Consider the following 23,250-nt stretch of genomic DNA (forward strand, 5'->3'; position numbering starts at 1 on the left):
AAGCTCAACAAACCCCAAGTAGTATAATAAATACAAAAAGATTCACACCTACAAAAAGAGCTGAAATCAGATGCTAAGATAAACATCTTGAAAGCATCAAGAGAAAGAGGATTTATCGCCTACAGAGGAGCATCAATATAATTAACTGCTGACTTCTCCTTTGGAACAATGGAATAGAATGTCATTTTCAAAGTGCTGAAAGACAAAAAAAATTATGAACAAAGAATTCTATATCCAGCAAAACTATCCTTGAAAAATGAAGGCAACATAAAGATGTTCCTACATAAACAAAGACTAGGAGAATCTGTCGCTAGCACGTTTGTCTATTATGAAATAAAAAAAAGTCCTCGGGCTGAAGGAAATGACTCCAAATGGTGACTTGAATCAGTAGGGAGAAATGAATAGTCTAAGATGGTGAATTTTTGTGGTTTAAAATGAAAGACTCTATAAACTTATGCTTTCTTATTTCTTCTCTTAAGTTCCTTCAAGACATAAGATTGTATAAGGCAATAATTATAACACTATATTGTTGGGTTTATAACACATATGGATGTAATATATATGACAAAAACAGCACAAAGAAGAGGGAAGTGAATGGGGCTACGTCGGAGAAAAGTTTCTATAGTTTATCGGAAGTAAGTTAGCAGTAAGCTGAATTGCACTGATAGATACATGTTATAACAACTAAAAAGACAGTTAAACAAGAGAAGAATCCAAATTATATGCTAAATTATATCTATTTAACACAGAATAAGGCAGTAAAGGAAGAACAGAGGAGCAAGAAAGATAGCAGATATAGAGAAAACAAATAGCAAAATGGCAAATGTAAATCCAACCATTATCAATAATTACATTTAATGTGCATGGCAAACACTACAGTCAAAAGGTAGAGACTGGCCAGGTGGCTCTCGCCTGTAATCCTAGCACTCTGGGAGGCCGAGGTGGGACGATTGCTTGAGCCCAGGAGTTCGTGACGAGCCTGAGCAAGAGCAAAACCCCATCTCTACTAAAAATAGAAAAATTAGCTGGGTGTCGTGGTGCACGCCTGTAGTCTCAGCTACTTGGGAGGCTGAGGCAGGAGGATCGCTTGAGCCCAGGAGTTGGAGGTTGAAGTGAGCTACGATGACACCACTGCACTCTAACCAGGACAACAGAGCGAGACTCTGTTTCAAAAAAAAAAAAAAAAGATAGATTGTCAGATTGGATTTGAAAAGTAACTACGTATGCCTTCTACAATTCAGCAACACCTATTAATGGGACAAAGGTCACGTATTGGTAGGGGATGACCAGGGAGTCACTGAAGCATATAACACTGGGAATGGACTTCATAACACTGAGAACAGTCAGGAAGGTTTCCCCGAGGAGGCAACAGCATTTGAGCTGAGAAGTGAAGGGTAAATGGCCTCAGCCTAACATTTGGCCTCCCAGAAATAAATGCCATAGAAAGGAAGCATAAGTCCATGCAGGCAGACATCATGGTCTCTGCAGCACTGTTTGTAACCAGGGAAAGTCGGAAATGGCCTGATGACTTTTAGTAGGGGGTTAATAGACAGTTCCGAGCATACCCTTATGAATGAAAACTACGCAGCCAGCGCTAAGAAGGTCAATTTCTGTTTATGGATGAAGACGGATGTCCAAGCTATAGTAAATGAGAAAAAGGGCATGGTGCAAAGCATGGCTCTTTTTTTTCTTAACAACAACAAAACAACAAAATACATACACACACACACACACACACACACATATATGTACACACATTTATATATAATATATATTTTAAGTATATATATTTTATAAATATGTCTATATATAGTATGATTTTTTTTTTTTTACAGAAAGAAAATGTACAGTGATTTTCATACTGTGGGTCATGAAATCAATTTAATAAGTCTTGACCATTATTAAGGGGAAAAAAAACCAGAATAAAAAAAGGCCAGTGACATCATGCAAGGTGAGGGCTAAGCAGTTTTGTGAAACTTGATTCCAGCTGTCCACGCTGGACTGTCATGTAAAATGCTTTTCCTGTTTTGGGTTAATGGTCGAAAGGTTTGAGAGCACTGGGCTGGTGCAAGTTTAGGGAAAGTCTCTGGAGGCGCGGGCACTAGCGGATTATCTTCGGAGGCAGGAATGACGGGTAGCATGTACCAAATAAGAGACAAATTGAACCACATGAAAAGGAAGCGGCCCTCTGGTATCTCAGTCTCCCTCCTTGTGGCAACCACGGCCCGCTCTTTCTTCTTCCGCAGAGCATCTAGGCAGACACAGGCACGCTTGCGGGAGGGAGCGTGTCCTCCCAGCTGTTTCTTTCTAAAATGAATGGCAGCGTGTCATAAGCCTGCGCTGCACTTGGTTCTTGCCCTTAACGGTATGTTCTAGAGATCTCTCCACGTCAGTACACACAAGCCTCTCTCTCTGCAAAGGCTGCAGAGGGTCCACTGCACAGATATATTTTACCCTAACTTTCATTTCCTACGATACGTATTTCTCTACTTTGTCGGCAGGCATGTTCAACTCCCGCGAGCTGACAAAACAAGAGATGCCTTGAAACAAAGGAAGGGAGAGAGCAAAGCCCTTTGTCCTGGATTTGCCAGCCGGCTGCACCCACTGCTCTTTCCGACGCCTTTGCTGCCTCTTCCGCTCCTGGGCAGACACAGTGGGGTGTCACCCTAACCCCTTTACCCTGCAAACCAAGGCGGATGTCACTCATCCCTTGCCGGAGGAAGGCTACTTGACACCAGCTGGGGGGCAAATCCTGACTGGTTGATGCCACTTGTCTGGGACAAGTTTGGTGTGACCTACTCTGGTCAGCGAGATGTCACAGGTGTGGGTGGGGACTGCCTGCTGGGTGACTTCTTTGTTAAGAAGATTTCTTTGTTCAGATTTGTTAAGATTTCTTTGTTAAAACACACACACACACACACACACACACACACACTTGCAGAAAGTATCACCTCCTCTTCCACCGGCCATTGTGGCTAACAGCTGAGTGACAGCCACTTAGACACTTTCGAGGAGCCCACCTGTCGGCCGATGGAGGCAGAACAAAACCAGGGGAAGAACCTGGGTCTTGGAGTCAATAAATGACCCAATCCTGGGGCCCGTCCTAACTCGGGGACATCGTTCTGTGAGATAATAACCTTTCTCTGCGGGGGCAGGGAGAAGAGAAGGTGCTGATTAGAGCGTACTAAGTTTCAGGCAGACTGGAGGAATAAGCTTAAGTGATCTATTGCACTCCATGGGGGCCATGGTTAAAATAATGTATATTTGAAAATGTGAAAGGAATAGATTTTTAATGTTCTCACTACAAAGAAAAATAAGTTGGTAAGGTGATCAAGTACATTAATTAGCTTGAGTGAATCTTTCTATAATGTTTACAAACATCGAAACCACATTGTACCCCATATAATATATACAATTATCTCTCAATTAAAAATAAACACATAAAAAAACAAACTTCGTCCAACCGAGCTGGGATCTTGTCACCTGTGACCCAAGCATTCCCACGCATGGCCCTGTCTTCAATCCCTACTAGCACGGAATGGCCGTGACAGATGACTGCTCCCTGAATACGCTGTGCGTCTCCACCCGGCCCTCTGAGGCGCGTCCCCTTCCCACACGCCCCAGGGACACGAGCCAGACCAGGTGCCAGGCACACTTGGTCATTTCTCGGTGACACCAGTCCAGGTGTGCTGCACAGGGTGGAGCTCTCACCCCACCTGACAGCCAACAGAGCGAACGTACTTCCTCTCTGACGCACCCGTGGGGCTCGTGTCCTCCCTAGGCCTCGGCATCCACCTGGGAAACGGGGCAGCACCGTGGCGGACGAGAACGTGGGCTTTGCCGTCCACCTGCCCCAGGTTCCAATCCCGGCTCCAACTGACACACTGGACAGGACATCCTAGGTTCAGTCCCTCCCCCTCAGTGAGCCTCGGCGTCCTCCTTTGAGAAATGAGGCAATGACAGCACCCACCTCGTGAGGTCATGCGTGCAAAGCCGTGTGCCCGGCACTAACAGCCCAGCACTCAGACCGGACTGGGTGGTAGGGGCAGGCATCCTGCTCTCCCGTTCCCACCTTTGACCAGAAAGGCTGTGCTTATCTGTTTTATATCTTAAGGGAACGTTTAAGATTTTGTGGAAGTAAAAGGTTTTGTGCCTTACAAATAAAGCTGAAACACCGGAGGCCAGGTAGAGAGATCACACCAGCCGCACGAGTGTGTGCAACGCTTCTGGTCTGTCCAGCCCTGGGGACTCTGAAGGGGGCCGGATGGGTGGTCCCAGGTGGTCCTGCCTTCAGCAGTGGCGGTGTAGGCGGTAGGGAGGGGGCTGACTGCTTTAAGCCTGGGGCCAGGCCAGGCCTTGCTCTAAGCATCTCACTTCATTTAGTTGTCCCAGCAACCCCCTGAGGCAGGAACTACCACCACTCTCATGTTTCAGGTGGGGCAAACTGAGGACCAGAGATACCAAATAATTTGCCCAAATGCTGTAGCTGGCAGGAGATGGAGCCAGGATGCAAACCAAGGCAGTCTGGCTCGAGAGACGATGCTTTTAACCACCACCCTATGCTCTCAATGACGACTGCAACGATAAATACATAATAAACCACAGAAGACACAGCAGCAGCTGACATTTCTGAACCCCAGCTGTGTCTCAGGCCCTGTGCTAAGTTCCTTAAATTTGTGATCTCAGTTCATTCTCACAACCGTGAACAACAAATCCCAATATTACTCCCATTTCACAGCTGAGGAAATTGAGCCCCAGGGAAGGGGCCCGGTGAGGTCACGCAGCCGATATGCAGCGGGGCCGAGGTCTGGACACAGGCAGGCAGAGGCAGAGCCTGGAAATGGCCCTGCTCACCCGCACACGCCAGGCGGGCCCCTGGCTGCCTGGCCAATCTTGCTTTCTCTCCCTGATGTCTACCATGGATTTGAGAGTCGAATCATGTGGCTGGAATTATCATGTCCAGTGTAGGAGCCGTGGAGCAGCCACATTCGCCTGGTGGCCTGAGGAGCGGAAGCGACAGGTCTTCATGCAGTGGACGCAGACAGGACGTGGGGTAACGACCCAACACAGATGCTAACCCAACCACTGCTCACTGCCCCCGCCACCGGCTACCCGCCTGGATCACTGCAGTGGCCTCCTTGGGCCCCCTGCTTCCTCCCGGGTCCTCCCCAGCCTCGACACACAGCCAGAGCGACCCCGTGAACGTGGGAGTCACATTGGAACTCTTCTGCGCAGCACTCTCTGTGGTGCCACCGCATGAGGGTAAGAGCCTGAGCCTCCTGCCAGGTGCCACCCACCTGCTGGGTCTCCTCTGTCTGCAGCACCTGACACCCTCCCCTCGCTCTGCCGCGGCCACGCACAAGCTGCTCCTCAAACACACCTCAGGGCCTTTGCACTGCCCGCTCTCCCCACAGGCCTCTGCGTGGCTCCCTCATTCCCTTGAGGTCCAGGAGACGGCCTGGGTTCCTCCTCCCAAGCTGACTGTGATTCTCTCTAAATAGGTCTCTGTCATGTGTGATCCCAGCCTCCTAACACACACAGGCAGAAGGGGCCCAGTGGATCCTAAGAACCCGGATTACCTTTCACGGCTGTGCCCCCAGAAGACAAGCCCGGAGACGCCTGGCTCGGCCTGGCTTGGCAAGGCCACGTGCTTCCTGCCCGCCTGGGAACGCCTGGCTGTGTCAGCTCCAGGTGGAGCAGGGAGCCTCTGATCGCCCCGAAACAGCTCTGACAAATGGCTCTGGAAGCCCAGGGAGCTTTGCAGTGTGCGCCGCCTCAGGAGAGGGCGGGAGCCAGGTGGCTGCCCGCCTGGGATCACTCAGCCCACCGTGGTGCCCGCGGCGGGCAGTGGCGCCTGGCAGCACGCCTGGCAGCCGGGCTCCCATGACCGGCGTCTGGAGGGAGTGTGTGTGAAGTCACTGACGCCACGGACAGGCGCAAGCTGCTACAGGCTGCAGCGGCTTCCACGGCAGGGGCTGGAACGCAGGGAGGGGAGGGGGCGGGGGGTTCCCCGCGTGGGCACGGCGGGGCCCCTCCCTTTCCTGGCGGCCTTCGAATTCTGCCCTCCATTCTACCCCCACAAACAGTCCGTTTCTCCCAGAGGAGCCCAGGGGGGTCTTTTAAAAAAAGTCAGCCGGATTCTGTGCTCGAATGCCTCCCCGGGCTCCCACGTCTTCAGAACCGAATCCCAGCATCCGACCGCAGTCAACAGACCTACCGGACCCGGCTCCCGCCACCTCGCCACTCTGACCTCTGGCCGTTCTCTCCTCTGTCCCACCTGCTCCACCGGCTCTGGCCACCTGAGCTTGGCGGGAGCACTGCAAATGAATTCACCCTCAGGTCTGCCTGGGTTGCTCCCTGGCTTCCCACGACACAACTCCTCGGAGAGGCCCCCCGGGAGCCCGGCTCTGCCCTGCTCAGCACGGTCGCCACCATCACACCTCGTGGCGGTGCAGTCGTCTGTGTGTCCAGGACAACGGCAGCTCTGCAAGGAGCCTGCTGGACCGCAGCGTCTTGCATGGTGCCTGGCACATAGCGGGTGCTGAGGTGGTCAGCATGCGACAAGCAACGCTGCCCTATGGCCTGGCCAGCCCCATGTCCTCTCCTGGGGACTCTCAAGCGCTCTGGTTTGCAGCAGCGTCGCGCCTGGCACTCTGCCTGGACACTGGTACGGCGCTGGCTCCGTCTGACCCGCGTCTCCCTCCTCCTCACATCCTGGCAATGCCACCTGCTTCCGCGTCCACGGCTGCTGCGTCCTCCCGTCAGGCCCACATCCTTCCCACTCAGATCTTGGCCTCGGCTCCCTCCCTCAGACTTCACCTCCTGTCTGGCCCCCAGTCCCATCTTTCAGAACACAAATCTGCCGAACTCCGTAACGGAGTCAGCAGCACCCTGCTGCCCTCCCCAGCCTCTGTCAGCTGCCCCTCGCTTTCTACATTTGAGCCGAGGGGCCTGTGTTCCGAGCTGCGGCAGCAGTCCCCCACCCGCGCAGGGCCTTTGCACGTGCTGCTCCCGCTCGTGTTATACCTGCTCAACCCATCCTTCCCTTTTATTTTTTCTATTTTTGAGACAGTCTCACTCTGTCACCCAGGCTAGAGTGCAGTGGTGTTATCATGGCTCACTGCGAGCTCCAGCACCTGGGCTCAAGCGATCCTCCTGCCTCAGCCTCCCGAGTAGCTGGGACTACAGGTGCACACCCACACCCTGCTAATTTTTCTAAGTTTTTTGTAGAGACGGGGTCTTGCTGTTACCCAGGCTGGTCTCAAACTCCCGGGCTCAAGTGATCCTCCTGCCTTGGCCTCCCAGAATGCTAGGATTACAGGTGTGAGCCACCGCACCCTGGCTTTTTTTTTTTTTTTTTTTTTAAAATAACACCCCTGCCACCCACCCTATGATTTCAGTGACATGCAGGCCTGAGGTCCACTGCCAGGTACTGTTACAAGGGCTCATTTAATCCTCACCAGGTCCCTATGAGGTAGGCATGCAGTTTAATCTCCAGTGTCACAGATGAGGAAACTGAGGCCCAGAGAGGTTCAGTCACTTGCCGAGGGCCACACAGCCAAGACATGGCAGAGGGTGGGCTTGAACCCAGGTGGGCTGACTCTGGAGTCCACACTCTTACCCACCACGAATATGGTTCTTTAAATCAGCTCGTATTTTCCTTAACTTGTTCAAGGCAGTATCAGTAAAATCAGGGGGTGAGCTGGAAACACTTTTCCTTAATACTCATTAAAGCAAGCAGATATCCATTTAAAACAAAACACTTTCCGCCTGTACCACCCAAATCACCTCCAGCACCCCATTTTGGGAAATGCTCTTCCACACTACAGCCCGGTTGCCTAGGAGAAAACTTCAGGAAGCGGCTTTAATGAGTAGATAAGAATGATTTGCAATTAGCATCAATTGTCTGCATGCAAATTAAAGCTCCCAACCGCAGGGTCCTCTTTTGTAGCCGGCTCCTCTCCCGTTTTCTTCCCTTATTTCTGGGTTCAGCAAATGCTTCCCTCAGACACGGGGTAATTTTATACCCACCCCCCTTGCCTCAGCCACAATCTACTGCCATCCTTGCTGCCTCTGCAGCTGGAATTTCAAAACCCCAGTTGTTCAGGTTCACGAACGTGGTGGGCCCGAGCCCAGAAGCACGTGCTTACCGAGATCCAGGCTACACCGAGACCCAGGCTACACCGAGACCCAGGCCCGCGACCCCTGTCGTAGACTCTCTCGGCCCCACGTCCCTCTCGGTGGGCGCAGTTTTACATGTGTCTCAGGAGCTGTTCAAGAGTCTGTAAATTCAAAAGCTGAGGAACTACTTGTCTAGGGAGCGGACTGAGACAGAGACCTGACTCTGAAAGTCTCTCCCTCCCTCCTCCAGCCCTTCCCGGGGCTGCTTGGATCACGGCACCCGGGCAAGTGCTGACGCTACAGCCTCTCAAACACAGAGGCTTTCAAACCTGTCAGAGAACCCCAGTAAGTCGTGAAATCATTTAAGCAGGGATCGATCAGCATTAAACATTTTTCGACAGACTAGATGAGATCAAAGAGCATCACACGCAGGCTAAGTATCATTTCGGAAACCACTGCTTCACCTTTTCTTACACGGGTATTTCCGTATAGACACAGGCAAGGTTCTGCTGTGGGGTGCAGGCACAGGGACCTGAGGCCACAGCCCAAGCGCTCGCGCCCTGCGTGGAGAGAGGTGGGTATGAGGTCTGGCGAAGGTGTTGGGAAGTCTGGGGAGGTAAAGACCCCCTGTGCCAAGCGCGTGCTGGACACAGGCTCTCGCTCCCCGACATCCACACGTGGTCAGGGAAGGGCAGCGAGGCTGTGGCCCAGGGACTGCAGCACAGTGAGCCTGCCTGGCTCCCAGAGCTATAAGGGGTCCGTGGCCGAGCTGAGCCCCCTGACTCTGCCAAGCGCCTCCACCTCTGTGCGTTTTCCCAGGATGCGGTTCATCGCCCTCATCCCCACGTGCCTGTGGTCTGCACTCCAGGCTGCTGGTTGGTCAAAGCCTGTTCCTCTCACTCCTCTCCCTGCCCCTCTACCGGCGGCTCTCGAAGTGCGGTCCTGGGACTAGCAGCATGAGCACCTATGGGGAACTTTAAAGAATGCAAACTCTGAGGCCCCACTTGGACCTAATGGATCAGACGCTCTGGGTGGGGCCCAGCAAGTGGGTTGAACAATCGGCACAGAGGCTGCAACCTTCCCCTCTGTTCCCTGCTCACGCGCTGCCACTTGCCGGCCACCACAGCCATCTTGAGACCAGGGAGACACAGTCAGCACGGTAAGGATGGCAAAGCAGGAAGACAGAGTACCAGTCCTAGAGGCCTTCCCTGAGCTGCTGCACCAGCCGGGCTACACCCTCTCTGGACTTCATGTCAGGGGACTGTGAAACCGCTATTTGTTTAAGTCACTGTGGGTCAGGTTTCCTGTTGCTTCCAGATAAATACACTCCTAAGAGATACAGTCTGTGACCCCTCCAAAAGCATAAAAAACTCTTGGTCTCAGCAGAGAGAGAAGAAAAAAGAGACAGAAGGTCAGAGAGAACCAGAGACACAGGAAGACAGACGCCCAGGGGCTTCTCTTCTTCCATCTGGGGTCCTTGAAGGCTGATGGATGGGTAACAGGGAGTGGTCCCCGAGCCTCCCAATTCTGTCAGCAAACTAGTGTGTAAGCACGTGCATCTGGGAGCATGTTCTGGGGAGGGGAACCCCACCTATCAGGACTGTAGAAGTAGGACTGGGGGAAGCAGGAGGCGGTCAGGATCCCCTAAAGCTGCAGTCCCCAACCCCCAGGCCACGGACTGGTACCGGTGTGTGGCCTGTTGGCAACCAGGCTGCACAGCAGGAGGTGAGCAGGGCCAGCGAGTGAAGCTTCATCTGTGTTTACAGCTGCTCCCCATCGCTCGTATCACCGCCTGAACTCTGCCCCCCCCGATACCCCCGTCCCCCCTCTGCGTAAAAATTGTTTTCCATGAAATTGGTCCCTGGTGCCAGAAAGATTGGGGACCGCCGCCCTAAAGGACCCAGACTAGGTGCAATACCTTACCTGGGCTGCCTCGGTGGGTCTCGGCTGCCCCCAGCCAGGCCCGTAGGGGTGCTGGAGCCGGAGGAGTACAGCTTCGGCCGGTAGCCCTTGTTCTGGCCAGCAACCACGGGGGCAGGGGACACCTCCCGACGCCTGTCTGTGTGGTGGGACCTCCCAGCAGCCTCGCGTCCCCCACCACAAAGGCCCATACTTCCAGGGGGCTTGTGTGGCTTGGTGGGCCGAGGCACCTTGGCCAGGGACATGCAGCTGGGGCTGGAGGTGTAGAGGGTAGTGTCAATGCCACTGTCACTGGAGCCACCCTTGGAGAGGGGGTCTTGCTCCGGCTCCAGGGGGTCCAGGGGGTCGAACCAGCGATCATCGCTGTGGCTGCTGGATGCGTTGCTGGAGAGGGTATTGCTGCTGGAATGACTTGAGTACTGAGGGTCTCCCTGGAAGGCAAGAGAAGTGTGTCATTCCTCGATGCCAGGACAGGGACAAATCTGCCCTCCCCGGGGCTTCCCTTTGCCCGAGCGTGAACCCTGGAACCAGACAGCTTCCGATCTTGGCTCCCTGCTTATAGGCCGTGTCACCGAGGGCAAAGCGACTCGCCCTCTCTTTGCCTCAGTTTCCATATCTGTAAAATGGGGGTGATAAAACCCCGCCTCATGTGTTGCTCAGGAACAGATGACATGTACAGAATGTGCTTCCCACGTCTCCAGCTCAACATGTCTGGAACTGAGCTCTGGGCCTTCCCTCCTAAACCTGTCCCCTCCCCGTCTCAAAAACAGCCCCACCATCCTTTCAGCTGCCCAGCCAAGAGCTGTGGAGTCTCCCTGAGCCTGCTGGTCCAACAGCAAACCCTGTTGCCTGTGTCTTCAAAACAGACCGAGGGCCTGCCCCTTCTGCCTCCACGGCTGCCCGGTCCCGTGCACGCCTCCCGCTGGGCCGGCACCCCGGCCTCCTCCCTGGTCTCCCTGCCCTGCCCGCCCCATCTGTTCCCCACCCACAGCCAGAAGGAAGCCGTGAGCACTGGTGTTAGATGTGTCTCCCCCACCCCCGCTCAGAACTCCGCACGGCTCCATCGTACTCAGGGGAAGGGCAGAGTCCTCACCACAGCCCATGAGGCCTCGATGATTCGGTCCCATGTTCGGGCTCAAGCTTCATCTCCCCTCCCACCCCTGTCACTCTGCTCTGGCTACTCTGGCCCTCGCTGTTGTTGGAACACGCTGGCACTACCCCTGCTCAGGTTGTGGCACTTGCTGCTCCCTCTGCCTGTGATGCTCGGTACTCGGGTGTCTTCGTGGGTCTCCCGTACTTCATTCAAGGTTCCGGCTTAAAGGCCACCACCTCACAGGTCTCCTCTGACCACGTCATACTAAAGCAGCGGCGCCTGCCACTCGCTTTCCCCTTAGCTGTGCTTTCTCAGCGAGGACCAGTTCTTAGTGTTACAGACTCTGTTTATCTGCTCACTGCTTGCTGCCCCCTCTGGGATGTCAGCTTCCTGAGGACAGCGCCTGGTCTGTCCTCCTCGTCACTGTGGTCCTGATGCCTGGCATGTCGCAAGTGCTCGTCCAACGCCTACTGGGTGGATGGACGCAGAGACTGCGCAAAGCTCACTCTGACTAGCTCCTCCTGGACACGCAAGACTCCGATTCCCAGCTGCCCTGCAGTGAGGTGTGGCCACATGCTGGAGTCCCGGGCACTGCCATGCACGCAGAAGCGCTTCATGCTATTTCCAGGCCTGGGACAGAAAACCCCCACACGACCCTCTCTCCTTCCCACTCCCACCACTGGAAAGATGCAGGTACCCAGCAGAGGGCTCGAGGCCTGAGGGACAGCAGAGCCACAAGAGGGAGGGAGCCTGGGATCCTGAATCACCACGTGGAGAGCTGCTCGCTATTACATGACAGGGAAATAAACGTCTATTGTACGAAGTCACTCAGATTTGGGGTTTGTCTGTTACAGCAATTCAGCTACCACGACTGACGTCATAGTGAGGAAACTGCGGAGCCAGGACGTGAACCTGGATGGTTCTAACTCCAGAGCAAGCACTGAGTCCCCGTGCTGAGTGGAAGGTGCGACAGTGGACGATGGGCTCACGTGTGGTGTTCCGAGGCCACGCCCGGGCAAAGAGCTGCCCAGCCCACAACACGCAGGCACCTAGGAGAAGCCGTCGGCTCCGGTTCCGGAAGCCTGGCTGCCCAGGCGGGGCAGGGCGGGGCCCAGACTCACTTTGGAATGCCTGTTGGGGGAATCTTTGCCTGCCGCGTCCTGCCTGGAGGTGTGCTTGCTTCCGCTGCTTCCAGCCATGGCTGAGAGCCTGGCCTGGGCGGGCACATGCCACAAAGGCTCTGCAGGAAAACAGGAGACACACCAGTGGTTAGGGGTGACTCAGGCCAGGGCCTCAAGAACCTGGCCTAAATATGGTTGGATGGTCCCACCCCTCTGCCAGCCTGTCTGCTCATCTGGGGCATGACCCCAGCCACTTATGCCTTAGGGTACAACAACACCCAGTAACAGGGGTGTTTACCAAGCACTTACTATGTGCCAAGCACCATTCTAAGAGCCTTACATGGGTTAACCTGTTGAAGCCAATACAATAACCCTCCATTGTCACCCCCAAATGAGGCTGAGCACATTTCCATACTTACTGACCATTTGGATTTTCTCTTTTGTAAATTACTTGTTCATCTCCTTTACCCATTTTTCTCTATTTTTTTTTTTTTGAAATAGAGTCTTGCTCTGTCTCCCAGGCAAGAGTGCAGTGGCCTCATGGCTCACTGCAACCTCAAAGTCCTGGGCTCCAGCGATTCTCCTATCTCAGCCTCCCAAGCACCTGGGACTACAGGCGTGCACCACCACGCCTGGCTAATTTTTTTATTTTTTGTAGAGATGGGGTCTCGTTCTTGCTCAGGCTGGTCTCGAACTCCTGGTCTCAAGCCATCCTCCTGCCTCGGCCTCCTAGAGTGCTAGGACTACAGGCGTGAGCCACTGCGCCCGCCTCCTTTACCTATTTTTCTATGGGACTAGCCATCTTTTACCTTAATGGTTAGCAGAGTTTGTTTACCTTCTTGGTTAGTAGAGTTCTTCATGTATGGCAAGGTAGCAATCCTTTGTTGGTTAAACGTACATAAATGGTGTTTTTAAAAAATGGAATCATAATAAACAATGTCCTACAACTTGATTTTTCACTTTAATATATCCACTCTTGCTTTTCCCTTTTGTATCTTTGCAATACATCTTCACATAACTTGACACGAACACGCCTCATTCTCTTTTCTTTTTTTTTTTTTTGAGACAGAGTCTCACTCTGTTGCCTGGGCTAGAGTGAGTGCTGTGGCGTCAGCCTGGCTCACAGCAACCTCAAACTCCTGGGCTCAAGCAATCCTACTGCCTCAGCCTCCCGAGTAGCTGGGACTACAGGCATATACTACCATGCCCAGCTAATTTTTTTATATATGTATTTTTAGTTGTCCAGCTAATTTCTTTCTATTTTTAGTAGAGACAGGGTTTCGCTCTTGCTCAGGCTGGTCTCGAACTCCTGAGCTCAATCCACCCGCCTCGGCCTCCCAGAGTGCTAGGATTACAGGCGTGAGCCACCGCACCTTGCCATTGCCTCATTTTCTACACCGCGTAGTATTCCAGCAAGTGAACGTGTATCAAGTCTTTACCAGCTTCCCTCTGATGGATATTTGAGTTCTCCTCAATCTCACCTCACGACAACATTACAGTGGCCTTCCCTCTACATGCGACCTTGAGCAAACCCAGCACGGTGTCTGGGACAGGGTGTACGGGTGGAACCGCTGGTTCACGGGGAAGCAGGCTGAAAACCGTGATGGCTGCTGCGGGTGTGGCTGGTCGCTCTCCCACGGCCCGTCAGTGTGCCTGAACCGAGCCTCTCTCCGACTGAGCCCAGAGAAGGGCGTTTAGTTAATATCGATCAGAATTACAAACGCACCATCCGAGGACCGGAGCCCTGGGGGTCTCACCCAAAAGCTGACACTTCTGATCACTGCGGTATTCAAATTAATTATAATAAAATCGTTATTAAGCACGTGGTCTGTGTCAGGCGCTCCTGTAAGTGCTGTGCAGCCATCACCTGGCTGTGTCCTTGGCACTACTGTGAGGTGGGCATTGGCACCGTCTCTAGTGGTTGAAGGAGAACATCAAGACTGGTCCAAGGCCACACAGTCGTTGGTTCAAGGTCACACGGTCAGAAAGGGCCAGACAGGAGGTCCAGCTCAGGTCCTTCTGACTTGAAGGCCTGCGCTCTCGAGTGCCGCACCCTCCCTGGCTTCCCCAATAGTGACAACCCTGTCAGCGATGGGTAGCGAGTGCTTGATGAGCAGGGCTCCTTATTCTCCTAATAACGGGCTGTCCTGTGCCAGGGCTAGGCGAGCATGAGCTCTCCGGACCCCCAAACCACCCTGGAAGGAGAGACACTTCGCTTGTCCACTGCGGAGGAGGCAGCTGAGGCTGAGAGGGATAAGGGCACTGCCAAGGTCACAGGCCAAGCACATGGCCCACTCAGAACCTCCCACCAGGTCTGCGGGAGCCCGAGCTCACAACCACAACCCCACTGCCTCCGGGCAACCCTAGGGCACTCTTGGGCTCACGTTCCTGCCGGGGAAGGTGGGCCTGGTGGCCAGGCAGGGCACTTAGGGCCACTGCGGGGAACAGCCTGGCTGGACACAGTCTGGACTCAGTTGAAGGTGTCACTGCACCTTGTCCATGAGATACGAGAAAGCTGGGAGGCTGGCCTCTTTTTTTTTTTTTTTGAGACACAGTCTCACTGTGTTGCCCGGGCTAGAGTGCCGTGGCGTCAGCCTAGCTCACAGCAACCTCAAACTCCTGGGCTCAAGCGATCCTTCTGCCTCAGCCTCCCAAGTAGCTGGGACTACAGGCATGCGCCACCATGCCCGGCTAATTTTTTCTATGTATTTTTAGTTGTCCAATTAATTTCTTTCTATTTTTAGTAGAGACGGGGTCTCGCTCTTGCTCAGGCTGGTTTTGAACTCCTGAGCCCAAACAATCCACCCGCCTCGGCCTCCCAGAGAGCTAGGATTACAAGCGTGAGCCACCGCGCCCGGCCAAGGCTGGCCTCTTTGTCCACCTACTCTGCCTCTGTGGGTGGTTTTCCTCTTTGGAGCATCCCACAGGTCCAGGAGGTGCTAGTCCGCTGGGAGGCGGCCGGCCATGTTGGGAAACCACGTTTCTACAGAGTCAAGCCCATGGCAGTCACGTCCGGCCTCAAATGCCACCTACAGTTGACAACTCTCACACTTCTGCCTCTGCCGTGACCTCTGCCCCGACTTTAGACTCAGACTCAGCTGCCTCATAACACCTCTGCCCGGGTATCCGTAGACCTCGGTTCAAATCCCAATTATGCCACTCGCCAACAGTGACCTCGGACAAGTGACAACGTTTCTGTGTCTCCTCTTCCTCATCTCTAAGCTGGAGCGGTCACAGCGCCCGCTCTGCTGTGTTCCTCAGATGACTGAGTAGGAAGGCACGCGCAATGCTTGGCATGTAACATCACACAAAACCGCGTTGTTCCCACGACTGTCATCTGAGCAGGGCTGGGCAAACCCATGTCTGTTGAGGTGCCTGATCTTCACTGTTCCCTGCCATCCAAGGGCTACCTTTTTTCTGGGTCTTGAATACATTCTAGACTTCTTGATGAATCTAAACACAGATTCCCTGATCTGCGTGTGTGTGGAGGGAGAGGTGTTAGTCAGCTCGTAACAAGGTCCCAGGAAGAGAGAGAGGAACCCGGCTCTAGGCACAGAAGAGACAAGACGGGAAGGACAGCAGTGAGTTTCCCATTTGGAGCCATGGTGCACGCTGGAAATACCTCCTCCCTGTTTTACACTGTGGTGGAAGGAAATAGCCAAGCAGCACTTTTCTCTGTTTCTGAACTGGGTGGGGCCAAGAAGAAGAAAAGGTCTAAATCTGTCTTGGAGCAAAGATCACACACTGTAGGCAGTGCCAGGCAGGGTCGAGTGAGCTGAGGAGAGGAGTAAACCACATCTGCAGGCCTTGGGGACAGAAGCAGGACAGAGGGGTCAGGGGTTCCACCTGCTCGTCTGAAGTCGGAACCCCTGTCCCTGGTTTGTGAGAACCATGGCCAAGGTCCTGAGGAATTCTCTAGGCCATGAACCCTGGACCTCATGCAACCTCTTCCCTACCCCACAGTTGATGACGTGCTGACAGCGTCCCCCCTCCCAGCTGCCCAGAAATTCTCAAACATTCCCTAAGAGGACATCTCTGTCTCCCCTTCCAGTGTCAACACTAACACTTCCTCCGTTTGCTTGTGAAGCCAGCCCGCCCGTTCATCTGGAGGTTCTTAGGCTTCAAAGGGGCTGCACGTTTGTTACATGAAATTATGTTTAAGATACGCATCTCAGTAGTAAATGCATGTGATTCACAATTGTATATAGGGGAATAAACAGATGAGAAGATGCTCTATCTCATTGGTCATCAGAAAAATGCAAAACCACAGTGTGACATATACATGCCCACTGGACGGCTGAAAATAAAAGGATGGTGAGGACACGGAGCGACCAGAACTCGCATAACCATCGGGGGCAGTGTAACATGGTCCCTCACTTTGGGAAATGGTTTGGCCCTTTCTCATAAAGTTAAACATACGACTCAGCACTTCCACTCCTGGGCATCTACCCCCAGGGACGTGAGCAAACGTTCATCAAAAGGTAGGTACAAGAATGTTCCAGCAACACTGTTCTAAGCAGCCCCAAACTGGAAATGACCCAAATGTCCATCAGCACTAGATCAGGGCAATAAATTGTGGTTCATTCACACAATGGAACACTACTGAGAAATCACATCGCTACTAACAATCCTGCGGCTGACTCTCACACACACAGTATCGAGCAACAGATGCCAGCCAGACACACACACACACACACACACACACACACACACACACACGAAACACAACAGTGTGATTGTATATTCTACAAAATTCAAAACCAGGCAAACCTAAGGCTGTGGGAGGCAGGACAGGGTACTTTGAGGGTACTGACTGGGAAGGGCAGGGGGCTTTTGGGCGGCCCGCCACGCTCTGCTTCTCGCCGGGGCAGGCCTGCTTTGTGATGCGTTATCAAGTTGTGCGCTCAGGATTTGGGTTCTTTTCTCGACGTGTGCAATGTGTCCATCAAAGTCAAAAAACGACATAGGAAGGTCTATGTAATTAAAAGCCACAGAACACGGTGGTCCTGCTCCGCGCAGAGCACCACGTCTAATCCTTCTCGACAGTCTTCACCGGTGCCCACCAGGCCCTTGTCACACAGCTGTGCTCCTGCTCTAGACGTATCAGTGGCAGCAGACGACATCTGCTGATGCCCTGTCTGGGCAGGTAAGGATCCTCCTCACTGGTTCCTGCTGCTCTCCCGGGTGACCCCTCTCATCTTACACGTGGCTCTTACAGCTTTCTTTTGTGTTGTATCTGTCACTGACGGGAGCGGGGTGGCGCCTGTCCAAGTACAAGTAAGAGGCTCTGTGGAGTGAGGTGGGTGGTGCAGCTGCCCCAGGGGGCCCTACCTGGCTTCTGGCGCTCCATCGTGCTCTCCTGGCTGGTCAGGCCCCCTGAGGAGGAGTCGCCGCTGGATGTTCCATCGTGGCTGAAGTGGGGGTCGAAAGACAGCAGTGGGTGCGGGGCGGCCGTGTACCTGCGGGGGAGCGAGAGACCAGCACGGGGTGAAGGATCGATGTGTCAAAAACCACCTGAGCCTGAGACTTGCTTGCCAGTGGGTTTTAAATAAACGGGGCTCCGCTGTGGATCGGGGCGGGAAAGCCGTCAGCAGGGCCGAATGAGTAAGCCTGGAAACATGCTATTAACGGGAGGGTCAGGGGTGAGAGTCGCGCCTGGGAAGCCTGCCAGGGAGTTGGTGGTAGCAAGGCGTGCAGGGCAAGGCGTGTCTCTCAGAGAGGGAGGAGGCAGAAGCTACCTGGGCTGACTGTCCCATGTTTAGGCTCCTGTTTCTTGGCTGTGAAACAGGGCGAGCTGCTGTCAGCAGTTACAGCCCCAGGCCTGTCTAGGGGCCCCCTCTCTCTGACCGAGACAGCAGGATGAGGGAGCGTTTGTAGGTGTAGGAGGCCTGGCGTGGGGTAGGCGGGGCTTTGAACCTCACCACTGCCCCCTGCCCAGCCAGGTGCAGGCAATTCCTAGCCCTGAGCCTCAGTTTCCCTCACTGCCAAGAGGTGATCAGAGTAGGTCCTTCTTTGCAGGACTGAATGACACCCCACTGTGCTCAGCACTTAGCCTGGGGCTGACACATGACACAGGTTGCCTTGTGACGACTGACCAACAGGCTAGAACCCTGTGTGTGGCCCTGGGCTGCCGGAGGAAGGCACTGCGGGGGAGAAGTTTCGGTGGCTCAGAGCCCTATTTCGCCCCTGCTAGCTGCCTGATTCGGTCAGCAAGTGCTCACTGATTTGAGCAGCAGTTTTTCCATCTGCAAAATGAGGTAACAGAGTTGTGGAGGGGATGAAATAACAAAGTTACTCCCCCACCTCCCCCAGAGATCCCCCTGGAGGCCAGCTCGGCGCATCACAGGCAAGGGCCAGGATTTAAGGGAGGAGGCGCAGAAGGGTCTCCCTGTGGCCTCACGTCCCAGTGGCTTCTCTACGCCACGGAGTGAATCTTGTAGACAATGCCCCACGTCCATTCCACCTCAGGTCAGAGCCAGTCTGGTAGAAACTCCTCTTCCCTGAGGTTGACTCAGGGACGGGCATGCGGCACAATTTTCGCTAATGACACGTGAGGGGGTGTGAGAGTGACTAAGACTCCCACGACATGTGTCTGGCTCTCCACCTCCAAGCCCGTGGCAGGACCATACTTCCTGGTCCCTTGGGATTGGCTGGATGGGGCCACGTGACCAGTTCTCATCCAAGAGCTGTGAGGGAAGTGACTTGGAGGTGGTGGCTGCTCAGGCAGCCGGGGTCCTGAGAGGTCCCCAGCCAACCAGCGGTGGAACTACAGAGTAGCTGAGAAATAGATCTTTCTCGACTTAAGTCACGGAGACTTTCAGATGTTTGTTACCGAGCATAGCCTGACTGAAATGGGGGAAAAGTCTTGCTCCTAAGAGAGATGACGAGAAAAGATGGCCTCTCTTTGTCCTCCAGATGCTTCTGGGTCCAGACAGAACATCGCAAGCTGCAGCTGTCCTCTTGCGGCCAGCCTGAGGGTGGGAGAGAGGAGGTGGGAGGAACTGGGCCCTTATAATGTTGTCAAGGCGCTGGATCCGTCCTCCCCACTGCCTGCCCTGCCTCCGAGCGTCCTTTTCTGTGAGATAGCAAATGCCCACAATGTTGGAGCCCACCAAATTCGGGTTACTTCAGCCAGAAGGACCCACTGACACAGGCCCTGTACTCTGGGGGAGTTACTGAGCCTCCAGTAACAACGTTGCTATTGCAACCTTCCACCTGGCTTCTGGCATTTATACTTTCACCTTGAGGATCTGGCGGGGAGGAGAGGTGATAAACCGGGAACCCCAACATCCAAAGGAGGAGTCAACTGACTTATCCAGGGTCACCCTGCCAGCTCAAAGCCAGGGCTGTCTCTACAGAGATCACGCTCTACACCCCTAGGTTTCAATGCCCCAGGGACAGCTGAAGGGTGCTCAGGAGGGGCACCGCACTCTCCAAATGCAACTCTACGTACCTGCCAAGAAAAGACATGCCATCCTCCCTTCCCCCAGCCAGGCCTTGCTCTCTAACACCTCCAGGAAAGGAAGACAAAGCCAAAACACAATAAGCACAGAGAGCTCATTCTTACTTTTCTTAATGTCCGAGGGCCCCGTTTCCAGCAGTGTATGGGGCTTTACAAAGGCAACTCTGACTACAAGCAGTCTTCACCTCCCTGGCTGGCTCCACACCTGGCTGGATGCCTGGTCACATGTGGCTCCACCATAGCTGGAGACTGAAGCGCTGGTGTCCTTATTCAGTTTTCCCAAAAAACTGCTATCAAATCCTAAGCGCTAAAGGAAAACGTCAGCAATGGCTGGGATCAGCCAGGGGAAAGTGGCAAGTGTGGGTGGCAGACACTGCTGGCTGCTTCCCCAACGTCAAGTCTCTCTCTCCTCCTCGGTAACAGAATCCCAACTGTATCTGGGCGGCAGCGTGGTCGGTTAACGGACTACATCTCCCAGGCTCCCTTGCGCTTCTGGCCAATGAGATAAAAGTGGAAGCGCCACGTGTGACTTCCAGCCAGGAAAGCTCCGCAGTAGTGTGCCGGGGCCTCTGCCTTGTGGGCTCCTTCAGCCCAAGCAGCCACCGTGGGCCGGGAGCCGCAGGCCAAGTGGCGGACAGCAGCAGGGGGAAGCCGGGGTCCCGACAATGTGGGAGAAAGAAATTATCTTGTCTGAATCTACATTTTGCATCTAAACCGAGCCCTAACGGACAGACTCCCTTTAGCCGCATGTGTTTCACCAGGCGTCACCTCATCTCTCAGCCACTGTCCCCAGTGAAGTCAAGCAACACTATCTAATCGTGTAACTCTTACTAATTAGACTTATATTATTCCCGTGCAAACTGATTGACCTATTTGACCCTTCACTGGGATGCTGAATATGTCCCCTTTGGGGTCAGTGCTATCATCACTGCCCAATTTTGGTCAAACCAATCGGAAACTGGGACGTCTCAGCATCCCACCACGCACAGATCTGGGGACACATCCCTGGCAGCAGAGATGGTCAAATAGCTGTCTTCAGCCTCATCTGAGAAATTTAAAAGTAATTACTCTATCTTTTCTTAGAGGATAAAACTGCTTTAAAGATAAAGGGTTTGGGGTTTTGGTGAGGACCTAACTAGCTGCAGTTTCAGGCCTCTCCAGGCGGAAGCCGGGTGTGCTGACTCCGGGGAGGCCAAGGTCAGGGCTGCCTTCAAGGCAGCAGGGCTGGCTACGGGGTACGGGCTTGAGCTTCCTACTTGGCCACCGGGGAAAGTACTGAGACAGACGTGAGCATGAGCAAGGGCCTCGCCCACGCGGGGGCTCTCGCCTGCTCTGTCAGTCTCCCGCGGTGACGGGTGGAGCAATGACAGATGACATAGCCATTGTCGGCTGCCACTGCAGCAGCCGTCACCGTCTCTGTTCCTGCTGGTGGAGCCCAGATCCTGCTCTGGCAGCCATCCTCTGTCACATGATTTGAGTAAATCCTGACAGTCCTAGGGGTGCGATGTGGCCTTGCCGGGAGTTGGTTCATGGATGGGCCAGTGACCCAGTTCCTTCTCTCTTAAAAACAAAAAAGAAGCTCTTCTTTCTTTTTCTGCAGGGCACTAGTTCTACTTGGGGACACAGAAGCTATCATCGGGTCACCAGTGGAGCCAGGTCCGTGAGGACATCCCTGAGCTGCAGAATTAACCAGCCCTAGGGCTGTCCTACCTCTGGACTTCTGATCATGGGAGATGATAACCCCCCTAACGCTTCATGCCTTCTTGAGTTAGGTTTTCTGTCACTTGCAGTCAAATGCCTGCTAACTCATGTACCACTCTTTATGGAGCTGGCGGAGGAAAAGAAAAGAAAAAACAAAGCCGGCCAGGGAGCCCGACAGACGCGCGTCGGGGCCAGTGCAGCCCCGCAGACTCGCTGGGCCTGGCACACGTTTCCGTCCCAATGCTCTGCACTAAGCTTGGTGGTTTGTTCATCCTGCATGCAAAGGTCGCAAACTCCTGAGGACAGGGATGGCATCCACCTGCCTCCGTACCCAGCACCAGCACAGGCCCTTCACTCGGCAGGAACGGTAACAGCCCTACGGAGGCTCCAGGATGTGACGGGTCAACCGCGCAGTAGGAAAAGGGGAAAGGGCCGAGGCCAAGGCCACTCGAGTAGCCGGGCCTTTTACTGCAGGCTGGTGACCGACTGTGAAAGACGCTCCTAGGGGTTTGGGGCGTGAGGTGCGCTAGGAACACTTCACGGAGCTTGGAACCCGACTGTTGCTGGAGACAGAGAATGCTGAGACGTGGGCTGCAGCGGGCAGGGCCAGGCTCCACCGGCACTGCGGACAGAGAAAGGCAGTCAGGAAAGAGACGAGTCCCAGGAAAAAGGGATATTTTTCCGTTTGCTAATGACGGTGAGCCTGAAACACAAAGCCACAGCTGTCGCATTACTGCTGCGGGTCGGGGCTCTGAAGGGGACCATGCATGTGGCCTTGGCTTGGAGGATGAGCTCCTTTGGGTCCTTTGGGCAGGAGGACAGCTCCAGACTCAGGGCCAGCCCCCGAGAATCACAGGCCTGGGTTCCCATCCTAACTCTGTGGCTTCCTGGCAGAGTGACCTTAGCCAAGTGATTCCCCTTGTTGACCTTTAGCCTCTCCGCTGTAAAATGGGGATAATTAAACCACACACCTTGTGGAGTTGCTGGAAGGACTCACTGAGATGGTGCATATAGATCCACGGAACAGACGAGAGAACCCAGAAATAGTTTCACACAAACATGCCCAGTTCATGTTCCCCCTAAGCAAGGCGATGGAGGGCGGGGGCCTTTTCAATAAACGGTGCTGGAAAATGAAACATCCATAAGCAAAAAAGGGAACATAACCGTTTGAAACCTCTCACCTTAGACAAAAATTAACTTTAAAAAATTAACTCTAAATGGCTCACGGACTTAAACGTAAAACAGTAAAAAAACATGAGAAAGTCTTCAGGACCTAGGACTAGGCAGAGTTCTTAGACAACAGCAAAAACATGATCCATAAAAAAAAACAAAATGATAATTTGGACTGCACTGAAATCAAAACCTTTTGTTCTGTGAAAGATCCTGTGAAGAAGATGAAGAGACGAGCTAAAGACTGGGAGAAAGTATTTGCAATTCACATATCTGACAAAGCACTTGTACACAGAACGTACAAAGAACTCCCAACCACTGAGAAACACTGCATCCGATCAGAAGACGGGCAAAAGCCACGCACAGACAAGTCACTCGAGAGGATGTACAGTTGGCAAATAAGCAATGAAAAGATGCTCAACATCATTAGCTGCTAGAGAAATGCAAACTGAAGCCACAGTGAGCTATCGCTACACACCTATTGGAACAGCTAACGTGAACAACGGTGACAACACCAAATGGCGGTGAGGACTTGAAGAACTGGATCATTCATACGCTGCTGGTGGGAATGCAAAATGGTACAGACACTCTGGAAAACGAATTGGCAATTCCTTTTAAAACTAAAAATGGGCTTACCATACGGTAAGCAATTGTACTCTTGG

General features: G+C 53.5%; 1 protein-coding gene across 1 annotated transcript in view; it reads right to left on the bottom strand.

Moving 5' to 3' along the window:
* SIPA1L3 (signal-induced proliferation-associated 1 like 3) overlaps positions 1 to 23,250 on the bottom strand; it is a 208,838-nt gene that overhangs the window by 23,079 nt on the left and 162,509 nt on the right. Inside the window, exons 13-15 of the mRNA XM_012657142.1 lie at positions 17,587 to 17,714; positions 12,256 to 12,374; positions 10,045 to 10,472 (exon numbers count right to left, since the gene is read on the bottom strand). Of these exons, the coding sequence (XP_012512596.1) occupies positions 10,045 to 10,472; positions 12,256 to 12,374; positions 17,587 to 17,714 (675 nt within the window). The remainder of the gene's footprint in view (positions 1 to 10,044; positions 10,473 to 12,255; positions 12,375 to 17,586; positions 17,715 to 23,250) is intronic.

The sequence above is a fragment of the Propithecus coquereli genome, unplaced genomic scaffold, assembly GCF_000956105.1.
Source record: "Propithecus coquereli isolate 6110/MARCELLA unplaced genomic scaffold, Pcoq_1.0 Scaffold53, whole genome shotgun sequence".
Taxonomy (NCBI): domain Eukaryota; kingdom Metazoa; phylum Chordata; class Mammalia; order Primates; family Indriidae; genus Propithecus; species Propithecus coquereli.